Here is a 26,614-nt window from a genome sequence, read left to right on the forward strand (position 1 = left end):
ATCACACGGCAAGATGTCTTCCCCACTAGAAGTTTTGCAGTATTTGACACGCAGTTTCTCGAAATGAGCATCCCGTGTTACTCTTTTATATTAATGTTGATCATCTTGTATGGTTCAAAAATGGTTCAAATGGCTCTGAGCACTATGGGACTCAACTTCTGAGGTCATTAGTCCCCTAGAACTTAGAACTAGTTAAACCTAACTAACCTAAGGACATCACACACATCCATGCCCGATGCAGGATTCGAACCTGCGACCGTAGCAGTCGCGCGGTTCCGGACTGAGCGTCTAGAACCGCTAGATCAACGCGGCCGGCCATCTTGTATGGCTTTTGACATTTTTAGTTACCGGTTTCATCTGCGGATAAGTTCATCATCATGAAAATCTGACAGTACGCATGAAAAGTCAGAATAGTAACTTTAAATAAAAACATTATATAAATATAAGCTGTTGCTTTTCATTCCGGAAAGCGAATTATTTTCATAGTTCATCTACACATGTACGTTGAACTGCATCTCTGGCAATGGATTTGTGCATAGAAGACAAAACCGCTTCTACTGTAAGTACTTTATTTGAAGCAAACCGGTTACGCATCATTATATCTACTTCATCAGATGCAATAAAATCAAGTCATGTTCTGATCAAAAGAAGCGTGGGGTAATTCAGCGTTCATAGCCAGCAATTTTTCGCTGTGTAGCGGACATTTATAAAATGGCATAAAACAACACAGAACGCTCCCATTATACGCTTTCATTATACCAGGACTACCAGTGCCTGGTAAACTAACGGGTGTCAGTATACCGAGGAAGTCATGCAGCCTGTTATTACACAGCCAGTGCGAGCGCTTGCGGTAGTAAATAAGGGACCGGTGCAGATTAATTTTACGCAATCTCGCAGATGATCATATACGGCAGGTTGTGATCACTTTCTCGGTATACGGGGATCCGTTAGCCCACCATGTACTAAGAACTCCTGTTATCATGAGAGCGTAACACGAGAGGGTTCTGTGTTGTTTGATACTGTTTTATAATTGACGTCCGCTACATAGCGAAAAGTTGCTGACTATGAACACTGGGTCATCCAGTTCTCTTTTTTGATCAGGACATGACTTGATTTTATCGCACCTGATGATGCGGCTATAACGCTGCGATACTGGTCGTTCTTATAAATAAAGTACTTACAGTTGAAACGGTTTCGTCTTCAAAATGATACATCCAGGCAGTGACTACCATGAATAGAAAGTCTTCTGTATCTTTTGCTTCTTGTACCGAACGCAAAGATATTTCGCGTTTAATAGTATTCGATCCGCAACCAGTTTTTAGTAACATGCACGATAATTCACAATATTGTATTGTGAAGTTTAATTTCGAGGAATTAGTTACTCATATAAGTGAATTCATTGTTTTGTCTCATCCTTCGTAGTAATAAATCGACATAACTTCTATTTGTTAGATTGTCACTTACATCAGTGTGATCCGTATCGCAATCTTTATGGTTCAAAATATGAGAGATAAGCAAGACAAATCATTCCCAGACGTGGCTGGTCAAAATAATTCTTTCAGAATTACTGCTGGATTATTGCCGTCCACTTTCCACTTTACAACTTGTTTAGTGACTTATATCTGATAAAGAGCACAAGGTACTCACCGCTTTTGATTTCTTGACCGTAGTGGATGAACTGTTTGCTGGAGGCACCACCGGGTGTGTGTGACAGGATTACTGGGAGCATAGTCTGCAACAGTAGAAAAATACGTCATTACTTCAGTGGTCATTGTTTCAGGTTTCGGTTGTTTCCTGTTTAATGCACTTCGTAGATTCAACTGTTCCACATTTTCGTTACCGGCATGTTACTCAGGCAGACATTACCCTGGAACGTTTTCCTGCACCAAGAACTATGACATGCCCAATAAGAATAAGGATATGTGTCGTAAATAGTGGATTGTGTAGCTACGAAAACATGTCGATTTTCAACCAGCGCTTCAGTCTAGCTACCGATTTTAGAGTCAAGGAAAGCTAACTAGATAGCGCCATGAGCAGTTTCCACCATTTTATGCAGTTTGTTGTTGTTGTTAGACATGAGATTGTGATTTGTGCTGCACTTACAATTTTTTCGAGTCTACGCCTTTAAGTGCTATATAATCTCTAAGACCTGAAGAGACAAACAAATGATTAAAATTTCAGAAAAATTTCTATGATTTATTCAAGAGAAAGAGCTTCACAAATTGAGCAAGTCAATAACGCATTGCTTCTCTTCTGAAACGGTATGAAAGAAGTTATAGAATGTCATCCCGAGGGATATCGTGCAACATTCAGCCATTTGGCGCGTAAGATTGTCAAAATCTCGAACCGGTTGGAGTGCCTTGCCCATAATGCTCCAAACGTTCTAAATTAGAGAGACATCCAACGACTTACTGACCAAGGTAGGCTTTGCGAAGTGCAGAGACAAGCAGTAGAAATTCTCGCCGTGTGCGGGCTGACATTATCTTTCTGAAATGTAAGCCCAGGATGGATTGCCATAAGGACACCACGGATGACAACCAAAGGGGTTCCTGCTATGAAAAGAAACGGTACCCCAGACCATCACTCCTGGCTGTCGGGACGTACGGCGGGCGACAGTCATACTGGTGTCCCGGTGGTTTCCCAGGCGTTTCCAGACACGTCTTGGGCCTGGGATCTCATTACTGGAGTAGAATTGTCTCCAGTGATGAGTACCACTTCGAACTGAGCCCAGATGACCAGCGTAGACGTGTCTAGAGACTCCCTGGACAACAGTGGGGTATCATCCTGACTGTCGCCGTGATAAGGCCCGACAACCAGGAGTGATGGTTTGGATTTCTTTTGATATCAGGACACCTTTGGCTGTCATCTTTGGAGAATTTGGAGCACAGCGGTACGTCGACGATATCCTACTTTTGTTGCCCTTCATGGCAAGCCGTCATAGGTTTACATTTCAGCAAGATAACGGCAACCCATACGGCAAGAGTTTCTGTCACTTGTGTTTGTGCTTGCGAAACCCGGTCTTGGCCAGTAAGGTCACCATATCTTTCCCCAACTGAGAAATTTTGCCGCATTACAGGCAAGGCCCTCGAAGGAGCTCGGTATTTTGACAATCTAACACGCCAACTGGACGTAATTAGCTACGATATTCCTCAGGAGGTCATCCAACAACTCTATCAATCAATGCCAAGCTGAATAAGGGTCATCGGTGGACCTGGGCGTTACTGACTTCATCAGTTTTTGAAGCTCTTTATTTTACCTGAGTCATTCAATTTAATGAATTTACCTATCTTGAAAATGGAAATTTGCATTAGGCTGAAATAGCTTCAATTACAAACTATTTTCTTTTTACTGGTTTTTGATGATACAACAGCTTAATTTGAGTTCACTTACTGATTGTCAATATGTAGTAGAGTAATAATGGGACGGATAACTACTATATACACCACTGACAAGATTTTGTTGACTAAAACACCTTTAAATTTCGTTAGAATATTGTTTCTAGGTATATGATCACGTTGTACCTTGAAACATTTTCTCACATTTGGAAAAGCGTTAAGTTTCAGGAGTAATTTTGGTAATTTCAGAAGAAGCCTGCAGCACAAAATATGCTGAATTTCTATAGCAGAGCAGGCTAGAGGAGGAAGTCTGAAAAGTGCCTAAGATTCAACACTCTCCGCTATATCCTGCTCTTCTGGAGAATGTGATGTTGAAAATTGTCAACTATTGTAGAAGTATATCGAATTACGAGAACTCAGTGTCAGTCTCATTGCTATCCATCCATAAATTCACTGCCTCACAAAAGAAGTGAAGCATCCGGAAGGCGAGGCTAAGACGAAACGAAACATCTTGGGTCGAGAGGCTTGTTATATTATTTCATTGCTTAAAAGACCGAGTCAGTTTTACAAATCACAGACCGTTATGAGCCCTATGTCGTGGCTTTTCCCTGGCCTGGATGAATGCAATGAATCGGACGGTAACGGTGCCATAAAGTCGTTCTTTCCTCTCCTGAGACAAATAAGCCCACTGTTGTAACCGGGACAGGAACGGTCGCAGGGTTGCCGCTAACGAAAACGCGGCGGGACCAAACGGGAGCGGCCCGTGAACAAACAAGACGGACGAATGGGAATGGAACGACAAGCACGACGACAGACAACCGGATAAGACACCAAGATCATCAACAAAGTATTAAGCAATGGGGTCACAAGAGGTAACCTCATGAACTCAAAACAATGTCCACTCATAAATGGGACATAAGCACACGCAACGTAAACACGATGTCTGTAAGCGAGATATCAACCGATCAACGCGGATACCAGGCTGCCTCACTGAGTTTTTTTTCCTTTATTGTTATTTTGCACCTCATACAAGGTGGGCTGGCAGCGGAAAATGTTACTCCGCTCTTCAGCCACAAGCAGTACAATAAAAGAGAAAACCAATGAAGATAGAAAAGTAACACAATGGCGGTTAAAAAACAGTAGATACAATAATTAAAAAACATGAAGCTGTTCACACTCCACGAAAAACAAGAAAAACTGCCGGCACTGTGCACAAACACTGATGATTTAGACGATACACGTGAACGAAGAAGCGTGGGCGGCGAAAAACACTGAATCACAAACACGACGGCACACACACGAAAAACTGATGGCGATGATCTCCGACGCGCGAATGTCCACTTAACGTGTGTGAGTCCTGGGACCTGCCAAGAGGGGAAGAGGGTGGTGGGGGAGGGAGAGGGGACAGCAGAGATGCCAATGGCAGAGGAGATGGTGGGAGGAATGAAGGTATGGGGGTAGGGGAAGCCCGGGGGAGGAGGAGGGAGGAAGGGAGGAAGGAGGGAAGGGAGAGAGAAGGGAGAGAGGGTGCCCATAGGAAAAAACACAGGAAGTGGGAGGGGAGTATCAAAGTTGATAGGAGGGGTAAATGGAGGGGATGAGGGCATCATTAGGGAGGAGGAGCTGGCGAAGCCACCTTGGGAGAGGGTAAGGAGAGTGGAGAGGTGGAGAGCAGGTGGGACGTGGGAATACAGGCGCGGCAGCGGACTGGGGTGGGAGAGGATGGGAGAGACAAGCAGGTGAGGGGATCAAGTTTACGGGAGGTGGAGAGGATCCGTATCCGTTCGAGGAAAAGGGGGAGGTGGGAGAACAGGATAAGGTTGTACAGGATCTGCGTGGGGCTCACTGAGTGAGAGGCAGCTGCCTAAATACACGACAGGGTATGTCGCTATTGGCCGCTGGGACCATGTGCTCCACAGTGGCGCCCTCACGTTAGGCTCGGGGCCAGGAGCGCGCGCAGGCACGACTTACAGTGCGACTGCTGAAGAGACATCTAGTGGTCATCGAGTTCCATGCCGTCTGGCGCGGTTTCGAAACCCGTGGCGCTCGGTACCAGACCCACAATTGTTGTAACTAGTCCTTGATATCCTGGATAGTGAAATTGGGATGAAGTTGACATCTAAATGGTACAACACATAAGGCTTGAGGTGACGCCACTGTGCCTAACTTAAACACTAGAAAATTGCAACCACCAAAGTCGCTGACGGCCGGCAGCCGGGATAATGGAGAACAGCGATAAATTGTTGAACCCAATGTGTCGCCTTTCATCCAGATCACACTTCCCGATCATGGCACCATTTCATGTGTTGTGTGAACTGCAGCCTAGGCGTAGGACGACGTTTCACAAGTCTGGCTACTGCTAGTCTCCGACCAGATTTGTAGGATCACACAGAATATTGCAAGGAGTCCAATAGTTCTCTGGGATGGCAAGTGAAGATGTGAATGGGTTACGAAGACCTTGTATCACCATACGACCGTGCTCCCTTATGGTGGTCAGGTGTCATCACCCAGAAGATTGACGATGAGCGTGCATACCATCACATTCCCATGTAGTCAAACATTGGGCAACTATCACATGCGAATGCCCCACAGATCTGGACATTGCATGAGTCGACAAGCTGTCCGAATGGAGTCCCATACTGAGGACCTGTCAAATTCTGCCAAGTGCTGATAACACAGTTACACACGAGTGTGTGGTTTGTCCATGTCCTTCACAGTTATTACTCAACATCTAACGCTGTTCGAGCCCTTTGTATACACTACTAAGTCTCATAAGAGCAAGGATAAGGAAACTCTAATTATTTACATACCTGCTAGTGGTGTCTATGTTAACAGAATTATATTGACATCCATCTCCGACTATGTCTTCTGTTTTCTTCAGTTTCTTTGTCAGGCAGCTATGTTGAAATTAGATTATGTGGGCCTTCAAACGCCTGTGATTTTTTTTCATAGATTTTCATATTATTATTAATCCTTGCATTTTCCTTCCACGTGAAATACCTCGTGGTGAGACATGCATGGCGATTTCTACGAACAGCTGGAAGGCGTCGTCATGGGTAGTCCTCTCAGTCCAGTGGTGGCCAACTTCTTCATGGAACATTTCGAAGCACAGGCACTGGACTCGGCGACTTGCAAACCTAAGGTGTGGTACAGGTACGTCAATGATACTTTCGTGGTGTGGAGCCATGGTGAAGAACAGCTCGGTGACTTCCTAAGACACTTGAACAGCCTCCATGCCAACATAACATTTACCATGGAAGTAGAAAAGGACAATAAACTGCCATTTCTAGACGTGCTGGTCACAAGGGACGGCGAAAACCTGGGACACAGCGTGTATCGAAAACCGACACACACGGACCGATACCTGCACAAACTGTCAAACCACCACCCGAGCCAGAAAAGAGGCATGATTAGTACGCTCGTAACGAGAGCAGGACGAATATGAGAGCCGCAACACCTCAAACGAGAACTGCAACACCTGGAAACTGTCCTGAGGAGCAATGGGTACTCCACAAATTATATTAGAAGTGTAACAGAGCCAAACACTCGGCAAAGTAAGGAACCAGTAAAAGAAATGTCGGGTACTGCCTTTCTGCCATACATTCCCAGAGTGACGGACAGAATCGACCGTATATTGCGCAAACATGGCGTAAAGACGATTTTCAAACCGACAAGGAAGATCAAAGAGTGTCTTAGATCGGCGAAGGAGAAAAGAGACTCCACTTTCAATGTCAGGAATATACCGTATACCATGCACATGCGGAAAAGTTTATGTCGGAATGACTGGACGATCAATTAACACCAGGATCAAAGAGCATAAGCGACATTGCAGGTTGGGGCAGGTGGAAAAATCGGTCGTGGCAGGCTACTCACTGAGTGAGACCGACCACGTAATAAAATTCGCCGACACGGAAGTTCTGGCTGTAGAGAAGCACTATCACACGCGCTTGTTCAGAGAAGCTGTGGAAATACAAAAACACGCGAACAGTTTGAACAAGAAAGAGGAAAGCCTTAAGGTAAACGGATCCTGGCTTCCCGTACTGCAGCGAACGACCGTCGCAGGTAGCAAGAGGAGAACCGCACCGGAAATGACCGCGGAGAAGCCCTCGGACGCTGGCGCGCCAGGTACATGTAGTCTGCGGCCGCGAGCTCGGCTCCAGTTCACCACCGGCAATGGAGGGTGAAGCTTTGACAATGCCAGCCAGTCGTGCTGGCGAAACGTCAGAAAAATCATTAGATGAACGTCAGCCGAAGAACCCGAGACAGAAGCCAATAGGCAGTTTGTCAATAAGTGGCCACGAAAGCCTTAACACTTTTGTATCTTGACTTTATTCCGATCTCTTGGATATTTCGCTGTGAAACAACTTGAAAATATTTTTCTGAATGCTTTATAGATTACTCACCCATTAGCTTTAAAATATCGACTGAGAATTCATCACTAACTGGAGCAGTTCATTTTTACATCGTGTCTATAGCGTATTTGACTTCTGATCAAATAATTTGTGGAGTTTGCGAGACAGAAACATCCAATTCATCTATTATTAAGGTATCATCGTTCATATTACTGTAGGGTGTAAAAAAATTACCAGTATAGTAGAGTATCATTATTTGTAATTTGGATTTCTCTGTGTTTAACGCATTTAGTTGAGTCCTTACGATCTGCGCTTCGACATTTGTTATCTAGATTTATTTTCAGGACTGGCTTTCAGCATATCTTCTTCATTCTTCTTGATGTGTTCTTTCATACTCTATTTCAGAACATTGAAAAGTTCTGTGTATTCTGTTTTATCTTTGCCTGTTCCTGTTTTCACTTTTCTTTTCTTGTCCATCAAACCTATCGTTTCACTTGTCAGTTCTTTGGTTATTTTTGAGATTTACACAAGCCACGTGCTCCTTCAGCCTTTGTGGTTGGTGCTTTTGTTACGCTTCTGCTTTATACTCTTATTTTCCCTTAATTATTTCTGGAAATTCCTCTTTCCTCTCATTCAGATTTTTGAGATATAAATTTTGGTGTTTCTTTTAATTACTTTCAATTTTTCATCGTTTCTATTCACTTCAAATCTTGCTCTTATTAGTCGATTATCACTATTTGTGTTGAATCTGTTAAGTACAGAGGTAACTTTGACATTTTGAAGCCTGCCGGTTAGAATTTAATCAACCTCATTTTTCACTTCATTGTCAGGAGTCCTCCAAGTCCATTTGCGAGTAGGATAATTTGTTGTAAAAAGTGTTCACATTATTTGTCTTAATGCATTTTGCAAATTGGAATAATCTCTCACCTCTACCGCTTCTTTTAACTATGTATAATTACCAAAAACAGTATCATCTTTCTCGTATGTTCCAACTTCGGCATTAAATACTTCAGTTATGAATTTGTAGAAAACAATGTCCATCTATTTCACAGGTTTCTTTCAGGCACTGATAGAAGGATTGTATCTCTTCATCGGATTGGTTAGGATTCATCTGTTTGAGATATTTGCATCTTATAACTATCTTATATTTTAAGGACCAAAAGTGCTGTTCTGCTCTAGTTCCTTCTAATACTACTATCTTGTCTACAGTTATTTTGTTTACTAAAAATTCGACCAAATGGATAACCATGGCAACAGAACAATTTTTCGCGTTTAGCAGGTATTTCGCTTAAACCAACAACGTTCCAGTTGATTGTCTCTAGTTCCTCTTCTGTTTCTGTTAATCAATCATCTCCCACTAACGAACGACAAGTGTATGAAAGCACTGCTAACCTTGTTACCTAGACTTCGGATTTTGTTACATTAAAGCAGCACCCACCCGGAGATCCGAATATGGAACTAATTTAATATCGGAACATTTTACATTAATGTCATACAATATGTCTCAAAGGTGAAAAGTATAATCACCACATCTGCTTCAATGTCGGTTTGGTGATCCTCCAGCACTAACCAGTCTATCGACCCTGTAACCCTCTGTATGGAACCCAATCGTGCCACCTGGCTGATAGGCTTAACAGAGGCACCTCTTGTAGGTCACATGCTAGAGTTGAGATGGAAGTGGTTGTAGGACTATAACCCTGACAACTCCTTAGATTACTGTTGCTTGATGAACTGCAACAAAGCTTAATCATCTACACAATAAAATCAGAGTTGACAGGATGTCCATAAAAAGAGTGGTCACAGTCTTGGTGACTACTTTTATAATTCCTTCGTTATTAACTTTCATATGTATTTGACCCCTTCAGATCTCTGTATCGTACTAGTCATATACATCTTGTCGTTGATTTGTGCAGCCATAAACTTTTTTACACGCGTATCTTCTATTATTTACGTGGGAACTTGTCTTTTTAGCATATTCATGTCATATACAGATATGATTCGCAGAGTTTTTTTAGTTAAACTTTTTCTTCATTTCGCATTAGGTTTCGAATTTTTAAGCCGTTGCCCACAAGTTATCTGTACAGAAAACCACTTTACATTACCGCTACGAAATGGAAACACCATGGCGTGAAAATACCTTAACGGAAGGATAGTTAACTAGAAAAGTTACCATATGTATAAAAATAGCAGCATATTTACATTTGTGTTTGCATTAAGAAAAAAATAACTGCTCTTTGTATTTTGACAGTTAGTTTGTGTACATAAGGTGAGAAATGTGCAGAAATATAACTTTGAGCAAAGAATAAAGGTGAGGTTCGTCTAACAATCTGAATGATCTATCTAGCTACAAATGGTTCAAATGGCTCTGAGCACTATGGGACTTAACTCTTGGGGTCATCAGTCCCCTAGAACTTAGAACTACTTAAACCTAACTAACCTAAGGACATCACACACACCCATGCCCGAGGCAGGATTCGAACCTGCGATCGTAGCGGTCGCGCGGTTCCAGACTCTAGTGCCTAGAGCCGCTAGGCCACCCCGGCCGGCTATCTAGCTACATATACGTGCATATGCAAAGAAGAGAAGCTAACAAACACGAAACAATAAAATTGTAAGATGTTCTACCGAAATGGTACGTTCGAAAATATAAAGTTTCACTTAGTGTAGAGGCAGTTCATGACCTACGAATGAAAATTCTTATCTGTTGGTGTACAAACTGCGAATGGAATTGCTATTTTTGTCTAGTTAACAAAAGTATTGAGGTAAGTTCTATATTCGTAGTTGAGTTCATTCGTTGGTAGATGTAAATGGTTGTTTCTTAAAATTACTAAAAATGTTGATTTTTATAGTATATTAATTTTCTTCCGTTTCTTTGGATGATGAAGTATTCAGAATCCACCCTAAATGTTTTTGGACGTGTGTTTCTCATGTAAGAGCTGCATCATGAATGCACAAGGATTATTTTCGTTGGATTTTTTGTATTTTTTGCTTTGAGGTCTCCCATATTTCGGTAGCATTTCCAATAAAACAGTCAGACTTTATCAAAATCAGAATCAGTCGTACATATCGTATCGGAAACAATGTTGGAAGTATTACATGGGGTACCACCTGCAGAAATGAAACATTTAATAAATCAGGAATGTATATAAATCAATATAAATTTTAAGTTTTCAAATTTCTCATTTGTGGTTCATGGTGTGGGTTCCTGGTATCATGTCCTAGTTCATGAACCACGGGCAACGTATGAGTGGCCAAGTAAGTGGTCCCGACAGTCGGGGTACCAGTTACTTTGGAATAAGGTTGGGCATCTCGGACATATTCCGAGTCGTGGCCACCTTTGTGCTCAGACGGCAAAGACTACCAAATCCACCGGTTAGTCCCTCAACCGATAGGGGTAAAACTCAATGGAACCCGGGGCAAGTAAGGCTAGAAACCTGCTTCCCTGGTACTATAAATATGATGCTGGCAACAATCAGAGCAAAATGCCTCGGACCTTTGGAGGTGACAGAGTCCCACCTCTAATTGACAAACCAGGGGCTCCTAAGATAGGACTCGGCAAACGAATGGTAACGAGATGGGGAGCTATTAATATGAATGGGGGCAACCCTGGGAAGAAGGTAGTGCTGGCAGAGGCTGCAAGTAAGATGGGGTTGGACGTTTTAGCTATTAGTGACATTCGGGTAAGGGGTGAGAAAGAAGAGGAAGTGGGAGAATACAAGGTCTACCCGTCAGGAGTCAAAGCAGGAATAGCACAATGGGGTGTAGGGCTTTTCATCAGGAAAGAAATGGAACCCAGCATGGTTGCAATAAGGTATGTAAACAAACGACTGATGTGGATAGATTTGACAGTGTCTAGCAAGAAAATTAGGATTGTGTCAGTGTATTCGCATTGCCAAGGGACAGATCTAGATAAGATGGATAGTTTTTATGACGCACTCAGTGATGTAGTTGTTAGAGTAAAGGACAAGGACAGTGTTCTGCTCATGGGTGATTTTAATGCCAGGGTTGGAAATCGAACAAAAGGGTATGAAACGGTTATGGGTAAATTTGGAGAGGATATGGAGGCCAACAGGAACGGGAAACAACTCTTGGATTTCTGTGCCAGTATGGGCTTAGTAATCACAAACTCCTTTTTTGAACATAAGAACATTCACCGGTATACTTGGGAAGGCAGGGGAACCAGATCTGTCATTGACTATATAATAAAAGATCAGGAATTCAGGAAGGCTGTGAGGGACACACGTGTATTCAGGGGATTCTTTGATGACACTGATCACTATTTAATCTGCAGTGAAATTGGTATTGTGAGGCCGAAAGTGCAGGAGGTCAGGTCCACGTGTAGGAGGATAAGAGTGGAGAAACTTCAGGATAAGGAAATCAGACACAAGTACATAACAGTGATCTCAGAAAGGTACCAGTTAGTTGAACGTAGTCAATTGCAGTCACCAAAAGGAATAGACAAGGTACAGGGACACAGTACTAGAAGTGGCCAAAGAATGTCTTGGAACAGTAGTGTGTAAAGGTAGGATGAAGCAAACAGCTTGGTGGAATGACACAGTCAAGGCAGCCTGTAAAAGGAAAAAGAAGGTATATCAAAAATGGCTACACACTAGAACTCAGGTAGACAGAGAAAGTTATGTTGAAGAAAGAAACAAATCCAAACAGATGATTACAGCATCCAAGACGAAATCTTGGGAAGACTTTGGAAACAGGTTGGAGACCTTGGGTCAAGCTGCTGGAAAATCATTCTGGAGTGTAATTAGCAGACTTCGAAAGGGAGGTAAGAAGGAAATGACAAGTATTTTGGACAAGTCAGGAAAACTGCTGGTGAATCCTGTTGATGCCTTGGGCAGATGGAGGGAATATTTTGAAGAGTTGCTCAATGTAGGTGAAAATACGATCAGTGATGTTTCAGATTTCGATGTACAATGGGACAGGAATGATGATGGAAATAGGATCACATTTGAGGAAGTGGGGAAAATGGTCAATAGATTGCAGTGCAATAAAGCGGTTGGGGTGGATGAAATTAAGTCGGAACTCATCAAATACAGTGGAATGTCAGGTCTTAAATGGCTACACAGGATAATTGAAATGGCGTGGGAGTCGAGACAGGCTCCATCAGACTGGACAAAAGCAGTAATCACACCAATCTTTAAACTTGGAAACAGAAAAGATTGTAACAACTACAGAGGTATCTCTTTGATCAGCGTTGTGGGTAAAATCTTCTCAGGTATTGTTGAAAGGAAAGTGCGAGTATTAGTTGAGGACAAATTGGATGAAAATCAGTGTGCGTTTAGGCCTCTTAAAGGTTGTCAGGACCAGATCTTTAGCTTAAGGCAAATAATGGAGAAGTGTTACGAATGGAATAGGGAATTGTATCTATGTTTTATAGATCTAGAAAAGGCATATGACCAGGTTCCTAGGAGGAAGTTATTGTCTGTTCTACGTGATTATGGAATAGGAGGCAAAATTTTGCAAGCAATTAAAGGTCTTTACATAGATAGTCAGGCAGCAGTTAGAGTTGACGGTAAATTGAGTCCATGGTTCAGAGTAGTTTCAGGGGTAAGAGGAGGTTGCAGCCTGTCTTCACTGTTGTTCATATTATTTATGGATCATATGTTGAAAACAGTAGACTGGCTGGGTGAGATTAAGATAGGTGAACATAAAATAAGCAGTCTCGCATATGCGGATGACTTAGTTGTGATGGCAGATTCTATTGAAAGTTTGCAAAGTAATATTTCAGAGCTAGATCAGAAATGTAAGGACTATGGTATGAAGATTAGCATCTCCAAAACAAAAGTAATGTCAATGGGAAAGAGATATAAACGGATTGAGTGTCAAATAGGAGGAACAAAGTTAGAACAGGTGGACGGTTTCAAGTACTTAGAATGCATATTCTCACAGGATGGCAACATAGTGAAAGAACTGGAAGCGAGGTGTAGCAAAGCTAATGCAGTGAGCGCTCAGCTACGATCTACTCTCCTCTGCAAGAAGGAAGTCAGTACCAAGACTAAGTTATCTGTGCACCGTTCAATCTTTCGACCAACTTTGTTGTATGGGAGCGAAAGCTGGGTGGATTCAGGTTACCTTATCAATAAGGTTGAGGTTACGGATATGAAAGTAGCTAGGATGATTGCAGGTACTAGTAGATGGGAACAATGGCAGGAGGGTGTGCACAACGAGGAAATCAAAGAAATACTGGGAATGAACTCTATAGATGTAGCAGTCAGGGCGAACAGGCTTAGATGGTGGGGTCATGTTACACGCGTGGGAGAAGCAAGGTTACCCAAGAGACTCATGGGTTCAGGAGTAGAGGGTACGAGGAGTCGGGGTAGACCAAGGAGAAGGTACCTGGATTCGGTTAAGAATGATTTTGAAGTAATAGGCTTAACATCAGAAGAGGCACCAATGTTAGCACTGAATAGGGGATCATGGAGGAATTTTATAAGGGGGACTATGCTCCAGACTGAACGCTGAAAGGCATAATCAGTCTTAAATGATGATGATGATGATGATGATGAAATTTCTCATTTTGTTACATTTTTTAATAATTTTATTTTATTTAGTTATCTTTTTCCTCTACTATACACTTACATGTACATAAATAAATCTCTGGAATTTTTAGATGGATCTTACTTTTATTCTTTGGTCAACGTTGTATCTTTGCACGTTTCCTGCCATATGTGCAGAAATGTCATCTCTTGAAAACAGTAAACTTCTGTAAATCGAACGATCAGAATATAGTGTGTGGATTCGCTGCCATTCTTACACACATGTCACTGTTCTTGGACTAATTTATTTTCACACCGTTGTACTTCTATTTCGTAAAGGTGCTTTTCCATAGAAGTAATCAGTCGATAATTGGTTAGAAAAACCTAAACTGGGTTTGAAACGAAGGAAATGTTTCAATAAATAATAGCCTTAGTAGGAAAACTGCCGCAGTCATTCAGTAAGTAAGTATATGATTAACTTACCCTCAATGCAGAATATATATGTAAAAAGGAGCTATAATATACATACAATGGTTTATATCTCTCAATCTACAACACTAAACTCTTTTCAGACTGATACATCTAAATCACCTGAATTATGTATATACGCTGAATGAACAGGACTGCAAATACGTTGGTTGTCAATCCCTTGTTGTTATGATACAGAAAAGTAGTTTAATTTGTGAGTGCCAGTTTCGTACTGTTTTGTAGTTATCTTATGTTGCCGATGTTTTTCCAGAACTGTTTGCTAATACTTTTTTGTTACAAGGAGAGAGAGATAAGCATTAACTGCACAGAAATTTTGAAAAATCTCATCAGTATGCCTTAGAATTCCACTCCACCACACAAACAGCACATATCAAAACTGTTTAGTACAGGATGTAGTTTTGAAATTCAGGGACTGACGCCTAACAAAACCAAAATTTGTACCGAATGTGTGCCTAAGTTTTTATAATTTCGAAGAAAGACCGGCGCCAATTGCAATCAGGTTCGAAATAATTCGATGGAGAAAGTTGTAAATTTATGCCGGGCTGAGTCTCGAAACACAATCTCCTGCTTAAGGCGAGCGGTTGCCGTAACTGCCTTGGTCATCCGGTCAGGCTCCCCAGCTGACACAAATTCTCAACTCTTCAAATGCAAGTAGCATACACTGTACATTCGATTCACCTGCTTGCTGCTCGCAGCGATTCCTGTATTTACACAAGAGTCTCAGGGCCTTTTGTGGGTCTACACTGAAGTTACCAAGACAATCACGAGTACCGATAAACTGTTTGTATACAGAATGAACATTAATGAAAACTAAAAACTGCATTTCCTGACTGGAAATTGAGGGAAAAGGTCCAGTGAACATGTGTCAGGAAACGCATCTTTGCCAAGACATATGGCGCTGACGAATGACAGTTCCTCTGACCACGTGCCGTGTGTTCCTTCTGTGTTGCAGGCTGTATGATTGACGCAGCGTGCTGTAAGCAGCAACATGGTGTGGTATTCATGTCGGGAACAAGCCAAGATAAAGTTTGTGCACGGCCAAGGAGACGGAAATGGTCGACAGGCAGCATGGCTGTACCAAAACAAGTACCCTCAGACACACCAAACACGTCACACAACATTTGAAGCCCTCTTTGAGCGTTTGTATAATCATAGCTCCTTTCAGACAGACGCACTTGCAGGGAGGCGGAGCACTGTTCGTACACCAAATCTGGAGGACTAGGTTCTACAGAATACTGAGATGAACTCTAGTACAAACTCCAGGCAAGTTGCACTCCAACATGGTGTAAGCCAAAGTAAGATTTTGTGTATCATGCATGACAGGTGTGTGCGAATACGTGCATTATATCCCACGAAGCCAAAATCGGTTGTGACGTGGATGCGATGCAGCTCTGTACTGTGTTTGAGAGTGATCTGTTGTTGTTGCATGCGCACTGTCCATTTTCGGACGCATGTTCATAGGACTCTTTTTCCTCCATTTCCAATTAGGAAAATGCCCTTGTAGTTTATCGGTTTTGTTAAAATTCACCCTTTACATATTTATCGGACAGAACAGGTATCACACACACAAACACACACACACACACACACACACACACACACACACACACACACACGATGAACTGACTCACTTACCTTGTTCATCTCAGCTTCGTTGAACCCACCAATCATGAACATGAGATTGCTGCATATGTCCTGCGTGAACGCCCCATCGCTGCACATCAGCTCCGTCACCAACTGCATGAATTCGTTGTTCGGGTTGAACTCATTCAGGCCAATCAGTTGGGTCAGCACCTGCGAAGGCAAAACACTTATGGCTACAGAGATACACCATGATAATATGCCTCAAGGTCAAAAAAAAAAGGAGCTGTACCCTCTTCTTTATGTAAGAAAAGTGTAGTTTCGGTTTAGAGACTGCGATTATTATACCTTGCATGTGCTAAATTCCAATTAAAAATATGAAAAAGTTATTTCCAATTAATCCCTTGTTTGTGTACCTGTACATGCTGCGGCAGTGGTTTATGCCATGTTCGTTATTATCTCAATGCCAGACTGTCACAGTACTGGACCAGACGTGCTTCACATCACCGCTTCAGATCTCCATTGGCCCCCACACACAGCAGACTTAAGTACATAAAATTTCTTTCCATGGGGTTATTTAAAAAACCGCGTGTTCCTGGTTCCACTTGCCACTTCATTTGGAAGAGTTGCAAGGAAGAGTAACTAGTTCCCTTAACCGCGTGTTCCTGGTTCCACTTGCCACTTCATTTGGAAGAGTTGCAAGGAAGGGTAACTAATGCGCTTGCTGAAATCTTCCATGATGCTTTGAGATGTGTTTGGCGAGAGTTTGACTGTCGTACTGACATTTGCTTCGCCAAAAACGGTGTTCTATTGAGCACCTGTAATATAGGTTACAGACGGGGGGAGACCACTGATTTTTATCTATTTCCTGTATGTCTTGTAGTTTCCGTGCAGTTGTTTTCTAAGAGACTGGAGTTATTTTTTAATAACCTCATATTTATTATGGATAATGGTTTTACAATGGAAATCAGTATATCCACTAAGTAGTTTCTGACCGTAGACAGAAATAAACGTCATAGAAAAAAGCTGTTTTTCTCGGATGTTGTGTTTAACAACAGGAAGGATAGAAAAATGTTATTTAAATTACATTTTGAAATTTATCACCTCGGCTGTTTTTCACAAGTATTTAATTTATTTTATCTAGCACAATTGGCCAATAGTGCAAGATAGAATAAATTGAATACTTGTGAAGAACAGCCGATGTAGAAAACTTCAAAATGTCTTTCAGTAACACTGATCCAGATTTTAACTTTTTATTTTTTACAGAACGGAAGTAGCTGTACTATAGATGTAGATGCATAGACCACGAATATCAGGGTTAAAATTATCTCCTACGTCAGGGTCACAAGTAAATGAGGTTTTCACGTTTCATGGTCACTCTTATGGGACATCATAAGGGCTACATGCAGACGCACCGTGACGAAGTGAGGTGGATACTCAAAATACAATTTGGCAAACACTGCTTTGCACCATAACTCAGGTGCTTTCAATTCAGTTAGATGGGCAGTGTTGAATGTAGAAGCAAGACAGGATTTCAATTGTCATTTTCCACGGCTTAGTGCTCTTGTGCTGCGTTGGTTCATTTATTACTAGAACGAAAGTCGCCACGGTTGACAGTGAATGTACGAGTATGTGATGTGAAGTGTGGAAACTGAAAAACTGTGTTAAGTTTTCACAAAAATGCCCCGCACCTGCAGTAACAAACCTGAAAAATTTTGTTACTTTTGTGCATACGTTAATTGTGGCTCAAGAAGGCGACCATTGCCGAAAGCAGCGAGACATACATACGATTTGTATTTCGGGTGGAGAGTGGCAGATCAAGATAAATCGTGGGCTTCGCTCATGTATTGCATTTCGTATTCGTCTACACTGAATACTTGGATGCACGGTAAAAACGTCTCCATGGAGTTCTGTTATTTGGCGTGAAATAACAAAACTTGCATCCGATTCCTACTTTTGTAAGGTACTTTCCTTGAGGGAAGAAGTCAAGACCTCGAGGACAACTGTATTTAGTACCCTGACATCCCACCTGTCATTTGCTCGGTGGCTTATGACGAAGAACTACCGGTTCCTATTCCCCCACGTATCCCACCGTCGAACGACTATGCTGAACGGACACATACAGCCGAAAAATTGTCAGTGACTCTGCTGTTACATTTACACCAACATGGTCATCCAGAGAATCACATAAAATCACACAGTGTGAACTCAGTGATATGATCACGGATGTAGAACTTCCAATGCGCAAAGTCCAACTCTTGGTGTCATGACTGCACCTGTGGATCGCTGACACAGTACGTCTGTTTGTGTTTCGGGAGCATCAGAGAAGACTTCAGTTTAGTTTCAGTATCGAGGGCAATGTAAATTGCTGAACTGACATTGACAATTTCTTGGAAGACCTGAACATTACATACAAGCCAGAAAAGTGGAGTGTTTATGTAGATAGCTGAAAAACAAGGTGTAGGCAGCACTATTACATAGTGGTAATCAAAGGCCATCCATCCCTGATGCATATGCTGAATTAGCTAAATAAAGTTATACCGTGTTGAATCCGTTGTTATTCGGAACATGAATGGCTGGTATTTGGAGACTTCAACGTCATTTCAATGCTGTTGGATTTGCAGGATGCTTAAACTAAGTATTTGCTGCTACCTGTGTAAATGAGACAGTCGCTCAAGAGAAAATAAATGTTGCCGAATCTCTAGTGCATCCGAAAAAAATTGTCCTCTAATCATCGCACATTACGTTGGGACTTATGACAGCATTTGTTAAGGCTGTGCACAGGAATGTAACAGCATTTCGGTATCTGTGTAAGAAGTTTCACAGCTCAGCACAGAGGTGATCACGAAGGATTCGGCCTCAGATACGCCGGTTGTTGGGAGACATACACCTGAGTCTGCTCTAACACCTGATCAGCTGCAAGCGGGGCACTGCTGTCGTAGTATGACGACGTTGTTCTTGGGAAACCGGAGAGCCGAAATTTACAGGGACTAGTGGACGAACGTATTCGTGCTTATGTCACCGGTGGCAATATAACCGTGCGGATGCGCTTCCTTTACACTCACCTCGATGTCTTCCCACGGAGTGTTGAACACAGAGAGCAGTTCCACCAGTATATTTCTCGCATGGAACAGCGGTACATAGTACCGTGGATTAGTGACATGACTGGTGATTTCTGCTGGATGCCACATAGAGAAGCGCCAGACACCACTCACAACATGAAGGCAAAGAAACGGCGGCAATATACTAAGTAAGCTCAATTAAGTCCCAGCTTACTTATTACCCTGAGCTAGGAGATAATTTTAATCGTCATATTCGTGTTAGGCGCATCGAACTCTATAAAGACCGAATATTTTGGCTTCTGTAAAAAATCCACCGTGGATCAGCATAAACATACGGCAGTAGTGCCGCATAAGAAGAAACTGATCGTTTTTTAAAACTGTCTTGAGTACTATGCCTATAAAGGAAGAAATAGTAGGGAAGACCGGGACATGGTGGCCCACTTTTTCTTCTTGATATTTTCCAACTTGTAATTCAAATGTTTCCTTAGATTTTTTTTATATGGTACATTATTCTGGCATTTTATAACTTAATAATTAAGACTCCTCACTGTTTGTCTAATCATAAAAAAAATTTAGCCCAGTAATACTACGTGGGACAACCTACCCCACTCACGGGGCAAGTTGGCCCGGCAGTTAGGGCAAGTTGGTCTATATGATTTCATCATTTAATTTAGTGACGACGTTAGTTGTTTGATTGAAAATATATCGATTTTAGTACTCGAAGTCTATTTTAATATTAGTTCCAACACTTTTATGACAAAAACTACAATTATAAATCTTGTTCCCATTGTCGCAATAACAGTGTGACAGAAAAGTATGTCCAGAATTTTTGTCAGTCTTCGTCTGAGTGTCGGATAGAATATTCACAGTTCAAACGTTCATAAAAAATTCAACTTTTATTCCAGTTTTAACAAGTGACAGAAGTGTCCACTGGCAACAAATTGCACATTGAATCCATTCATCACCTGGATTGCTGTGAGAAAATGGGTTGAGACGCCTAAGACACAGGGCATCCTCTTCTTCATCTTCAAGCACCTTCTTAAGATTATCTACTTTCTTTCTGCATTAAATTTGACGAATTTTATCGTGTTATTTAGCCTGAACAGGGACACTTCTTTCAGAAAATATTTTTAACGCTTAACATCCGTATATCTCCGTAAAGTGTTTTCTGTCTGTGGTGACTTGTTTTTCAAACTGTCTCGCATGTTTCACCTGAGCTTAAATCAGTGTCGCTAAATTTGCTTTTCATTTGCTATCTGTTTCCTTGGATGCGGTTGCTGACATGGCCTGATTTCTACACGCGTTGGGAAGCACAGTTGAGCGAGTGATGTGACGTTAATTTAACAAGCGTTGTTACTGACAACGCAGGCCAGCGAGGGTGTTCTTGAGCAACAATTAAAATACGATCAACAACATTAAGCTGTATCTGTTAAGTACGAAGGCATCGGTGAAAATCAGAATCTCGAAAATAAATAAGTAAATAAATAAACAAAATCAAACTTGTGAAAAAATTTTGTTGACACCGACCTACATAGGGCGGAACGATCACCACGATAAAATAAGGGAAATCAGAGCTCGTACGGAAAAATATAGGTGTTCATTCTTTCCGCGCGCTGTACGAGATTGGAGTAATAGAGAATTGTGAAGGTGGTTCGATGAACCCTCTGCCAGGCACTTAAATGTGATTTGCAGAGAATCCATGTAGATGTAGATGTAGATGAAACTTGGCATAGATGTTACTGGTTTAAAATCGGTGCAGGACATAATTTACTTACGTAAAAATTGCATGGAAATGATCTGCAATAGTTGCAACAAATTTTAAGAACGTGTCATTCAGCTGCTTAGTGACGTTTCTGTTGCGGGCCGTAAAGAAGAAAAAAAGACTAAAATTATGTTAAATATCGCAAATAAGCCCATACTTACCGCTGCGCGGAGTGGCCGCGCGGTTAGAGGCACCGTGTCACGGATTGCGCGCCCCCTCCCCTCCCTCCCCCCCCCCCCCCACGACGGAGATTCCAGTCATCAGTCCTCCCTCAGGCATGGTTGTGTGCGTGTTGTCCTTAGCACAAGTTAGTTTAAGCAGTGTGTAAGTCTAGGGACTGATGACATCAGCAGTTTGGTCCCTTAGGAATTCACGCACACACACGCACACACACACACACACACACACACACACACACACACACACACACACATACTTACCGACAAGATTTCAACGAACTGTGCCAGGATTTGGAAAAGAGGGCTGGCCATGTTATCCATGAAGGCGACAGGGGCCAGGCTGAACATGACGCGAATCTTGGCGTTGTAGTCGGAGCGCGTCGAGGCCATGACGTAGAAGGATGTGGTGCCCTGGGAGTGGCCGGCGTAGAACAGATCAGTTCGCCGAGTCTGATCGAGAATGTAATCGATCATGGCGGGCAGGTCGAAGTAGCCGATCTCGTGCCAACTGTGCAAGAAAGAGGAAATATCAACAACCCTCCAGCTGAATCTGCTTCTAACGCAACAGCGGTACTCTGGAAGTCCTCTTACGATGTATGGCAATGCGTGTACAGTGCAACCTCACCACGTTTGCCTCTTTCTTGCTTCATTCTGTCCTGGAGCACGAGAAGATTTAAGATTGTTAAGTTTTAATAACTTTAATATTACCGTCACAAGCATTACTCAATAAACCACGGGGAGAAGACATTTGTTGGCTGACATCATGGGATGATCTAGGTACGCTAACAGTGAGTGCAAGTAATGCAGTCCTCGATGAAATTTGACATTGTCGTCTGGAGCACGCAGTGTATTTGCAATTCACTCTTTTATTCGCAAATGCCTTGATCGCATTCGACAGAAAATTACTATTGAGCGGTTTCAGCTCCGGAGCGTCATCATCATAACTAAAAGTCTTGTGTCTCATTGGAAAAGTAACACATTAAGTCCTAATAAAATATTCAGTGCAGTTAGTTAATCAAGTGACTACACCGAGTGAGTGACTACGACTTCACACGTTACACTAGTAACACGTCAAGTTTTCCAATAATTCCCAAAATAACGTAGGTACGAAGCACCCTCTGCCACTAAAACTGGTATGAATTACCCTCTGCAGAAAACTTCGTTAGGGGGCACCCTTGCCACGCAACTTTGGTATGAAGTGTCCTCTGCAGCACATCACCAGTACAAAGCACCCTCTGCTGTGCGGCACTGGAGTGAAGCAGCCTCTGCCACGTAATATTGATACAAAGCACCCTTTGCCTCGTAACATTCCTACGAAGCACCTCTACACACCACTTGTGTCTGAACCAAATTATATCACACAACATTGGTATGAAGCAAGCATCATCAGCTACGCAAAATTGGTATAAAACACCCTTTGCTACTCAACAGCTCCAGACCGCACGAGCTACTGCGATTCAAGTTCTGCCACTCACCACTAGATGGTATTGGTATCGTTTTTTCAGAGGCTAGGGAGTGCAATTAATCACTGTTCAGCCAATTTGCACGAAATGTCTATAAATTATACAAACATACCTTTCTCATAAATCAGTCTGCCTGTTGGTGAAAATCTTGTCAAAACCGTTACAGTATCTCCTGAGTTTAGTCCGAACATAAAGACAAAATAGCAATATGAGACTTCAGTTTCTACGGTATATCTACAGAAGATAGATAGACGACAGAATACAGATGGAAGAAGATTGAAAAGTTTAATACATATCCCACTGGAGATTGTTGATCACTTCTTCAACACTTTTTCTCCCGCTTAACAAGCCGTTTAGGAACGGCGAAGGCTTTCTTCAAAACACTGTCTCTTTTGTTAGTTATTTCCAGCAGTGTTAAAGATTGACTGACAAGACTCAATTATTGATAGAGCGATAAGTGTGTAAGCAACGCTGTGTTGATGAAGCTTCACTTGCTTATGATCCGCTTGATGAATTTCAATCTACACTCCTGGATATTGAAATAAGAACACCGTGAATTCATTGTCCCAGGAAGGGGAAACTTTATTGACACATTCCTGGGGTCAGATACATCACATTATCACACTGACAGAACCACAGGCACATAGACACAGGCAACAGAGTATGCACAATGTCGGCACTAGTACAGTGTATATCCACCTTTCGCAGCAATGCAGGCTGCTATTCTCCCATGGAGACGATCGTAGAGATGCTGGATGTAGTCCTGTGGAACGGCTTGCCATGCCATTTCCACCTGGCGCCTCAGTTGGACCAGCGTTCGTGCTGGACGTGCAGGCCGCGTGAGACGACGCTTCATCCAATCCCAAACATGCTCAATGAGGGACAGACCCGGAGATCTTGCTGGCCAGGGTAGTTGACTTACACCTTCTAGAGCACGTTGGGTGGCACGGGATACATGCGGACGTGCATTGTCCTGTTGGAACAGCAAGTTCCCTTGCCGGTCTAGGAATGGTAGAACGATGGGTTCGATGACGGTTTGGATGTACCGTGCACTATTCAGTGTCCCCTCGACGATCATCAGTGGTGTACGGCCAGTGTAGGAGATCGCTCCCCACACCATGATGCCGGGTGTTGGCCCTGTGTGCCTCGGTCGGATGCAGTCCTGATTGTGGCGCTCACCTGCACGGCGCCAAACACGCATACGACCATCATTGGCACCAAGGCGGAAGCGACTCTCATCGCTGAAGACGACACGTCTCCATTCGTCCCTCCATTCACGCCTGTCGCGACACCACTGGAGGCGGGCTGCACGATGTTGGGGCGTGAGCGGAAGACGGCCTAACGGTGTGCGGGACCGTAGCCCAGCTTCATGCAGACGGTTGCGAATGGTCCTCGCCGATACCCCAGGAGCAACAGTGTCCCTAATTTGCTGGGAAGTGGCGGTGCGGTCCCCTACGGCACTGCGTAGGATCCTACGGTCTTGGCGTGCATCCGTGCGTCGCTGCGGTCCGGTCCCAGGTCGACGGGCACGTGCACCTTCCGCCGACCACTGGCGACAACATCGATGTACTGTGGAGACCTCACGCCCCACGTGTTGAGCAATTCGGCGGTACGTCCACCCAGCCTCCCGCATGCCTACTACACGCCCTCGCTCAAAGTGCGTCAACTGCACATACGGTTCACGTCCACGCTGTCGCGGCATGCTACCAGTGTTAAAGACTGCGATGGAGCTCCGTATGCCACGGCAAACTGGCTGACACTGACGGCGGCGGTGCACAAATGCTGCGCAGCTAGCGCCATTCGACGGCCAACACCGCGGTTCCTGGTGTGTCCGCTGTGCCGTGCGTGTGATCATTGCTTGTACAGCCCTCTCGCAGTGTCCGGAGCAAGTATGGTGGGTCTGACACACCGGTGTCAATGTGTTCTTTTTTCCATTTCCTGGAGTGTAATTTGTGCATTTCCTACGACGGGCTTCATTTGTGCACCGTCAACCGTTGTCGATTGCTGCTTTTAGACTTTGCAAGAAGATGGAAATAGTATTTCAGAAAACTGTACAACGGAGAATAAATGTCTAACAACACTACCAAGGGGAAACAGAAGAAGATGCAAATAGCCTATGAGAACCTATCTTCAAAGATTTGTATGAAATAGCTCTGAAGAAACCGAAAAACAACGAAGATCCTGGTATAGACCACAATCCACTTGAACTTTTTAAATAAAGAGGGAAGCTAATCTGGTGTATAGCATCTACGAACAGGGAAAGCTACCGCAGTTGACAGAAATATTATGATACCCCAAGAAGGTGCATGCCATAAAATGGTGAAACTATACAATCTTAATCCACTTGTTCATGCATCTAAAATAATAATGTTATTTACGGTTTGGGTATGTTTTAGACCGTCTTTAGATCTGACACCATGATCCTAGATGGTGGCTGTGCACAGTGCAGGCGCTACGACTCCACGAACGCTAACTGAGCAGTTACTGTGAACAGTGTCTGCGACATCCATTTTAGGGTACAACCATCCCCCACCGACTAATACTCTTGTTGAACAGCTTCAGCCATTTGAATTGGGCCACATTGTGAGCCTGTGGGAAGCTGGATGGCTCTTCCGATCGACTGCTGAACATGTTGGGCTCAGTGTGTCAGTAGTTTGTCGTTGCATTCAGCAGTGGTTAGCGGAACATTCCCACGCCTGCAGAGCTTTTTGTGATGTACAACAGCTACCCTGGCCAGCAATATCACGGAAGCTCTCACAAACTGAACACTTACGGGGCGTGATGAGGCAGGAACTTACTCATTCTTCAGGGCCTGCAAGAACCACTGCCAAATTGCAACAAAAGGCGCAAGACTGCATGGCACAATGTACCACAGCATACCATACGGTACCTTTATGATGGTTTGCATGCGATAATACACGCCTGCTTTCCCGCTGGGGAGGGGTACTCTTTGTGTTGATGTGACTATTTTGTCTGAATTTGTTGTCATATATTCCCACAATGATGAATTACTTTTACCTCATTTCCCAATAAAATGAGCTTATTCTTCAGGACACTGCATATTTTGTTCGATAATGAATTTGAACTTAAATATGTGTTATACGAGGTATGTTACAAAATTCCGGAACATTCGTAATTTCGCTTCAACGGTGTGTTGGAGCGAATTATGGTTGGCATCCCTGCTCACGCCTGCGTTTAACCTGTAACTGCCGGAAGGGTCATTGCTGTATGTCTGTTAGTTATTGTTCAGTGCTGTATTGAGTAGAGCGTTGTGTTGCAATGTTTGCTAATTTCGGGATGGCAGAGATAGAAGAGCAACGAGTCTGAATTATATTTTGTATGAAACGCAAGAAAACCTTTACAGAGACACACAGGAAGCCTACGGTGATGAGTTTTTGAGTCGTACTCGGTGCTACGAATGGTTCATACGATTTAAAAATGGCTTGACAGAAGTTAAGGATGGCCCTCGTTCAGGACACCCTTCAAAGACTACCGATGACGTTTGCGCAAATGAGAACGAGATATTCCTTAAGAGCATCATAACTGGTGATGAGACGTGGGCCTATGGGTATGATGTTGAGACCAATGGTTCTTCACAATGGGTCGAAAAAGCTTCTTCAAGACAAAAAAAAAAAAAAAAAAAAAAAAAAAAAAAAAAAAAAAAAAAACTCGTCAGGTCAAGCAAAATGTGATAAGCCATGCTGATAGTTTTCTTTGACTGGAGGATTAGTTCATCATGAATTCATGCCACAGGGACAAACTGTAAATCGATAATACTATCGGGACGCGTTACAATACCTGCGGGAAAATGTGAGGAGGAAACGGTCCGTAGTGTGGCGACACAATTCGTGGCTTTTGTATCACGATAACGAGATCGCACATTCATCCCTGTTGGTGCGT

At 42.9% G+C, this 26,614-nt stretch overlaps 1 protein-coding gene across 1 annotated transcript in view; it reads right to left on the bottom strand.

Annotated features, from left to right (window-relative positions):
* Nucleotides 1-26,614, bottom strand: part of LOC126413082 (lipase 3-like) — a 73,157-nt gene that overhangs the window by 18,006 nt on the left and 28,537 nt on the right. The window contains exons 5-7 of the mRNA XM_050082979.1: nucleotides 21,513-21,759; nucleotides 16,303-16,461; nucleotides 1,648-1,732 (exon numbers count right to left, since the gene is read on the bottom strand). Coding sequence (XP_049938936.1) covers nucleotides 1,648-1,732; nucleotides 16,303-16,461; nucleotides 21,513-21,759 — 491 coding nt within the window. The remainder of the gene's footprint in view (nucleotides 1-1,647; nucleotides 1,733-16,302; nucleotides 16,462-21,512; nucleotides 21,760-26,614) is intronic.

The sequence above is a fragment of the Schistocerca serialis genome, chromosome 7, assembly GCF_023864345.2.
Source record: "Schistocerca serialis cubense isolate TAMUIC-IGC-003099 chromosome 7, iqSchSeri2.2, whole genome shotgun sequence".
In the NCBI taxonomy this organism is placed as follows: Eukaryota; Metazoa; Arthropoda; class Insecta; order Orthoptera; family Acrididae; genus Schistocerca; species Schistocerca serialis.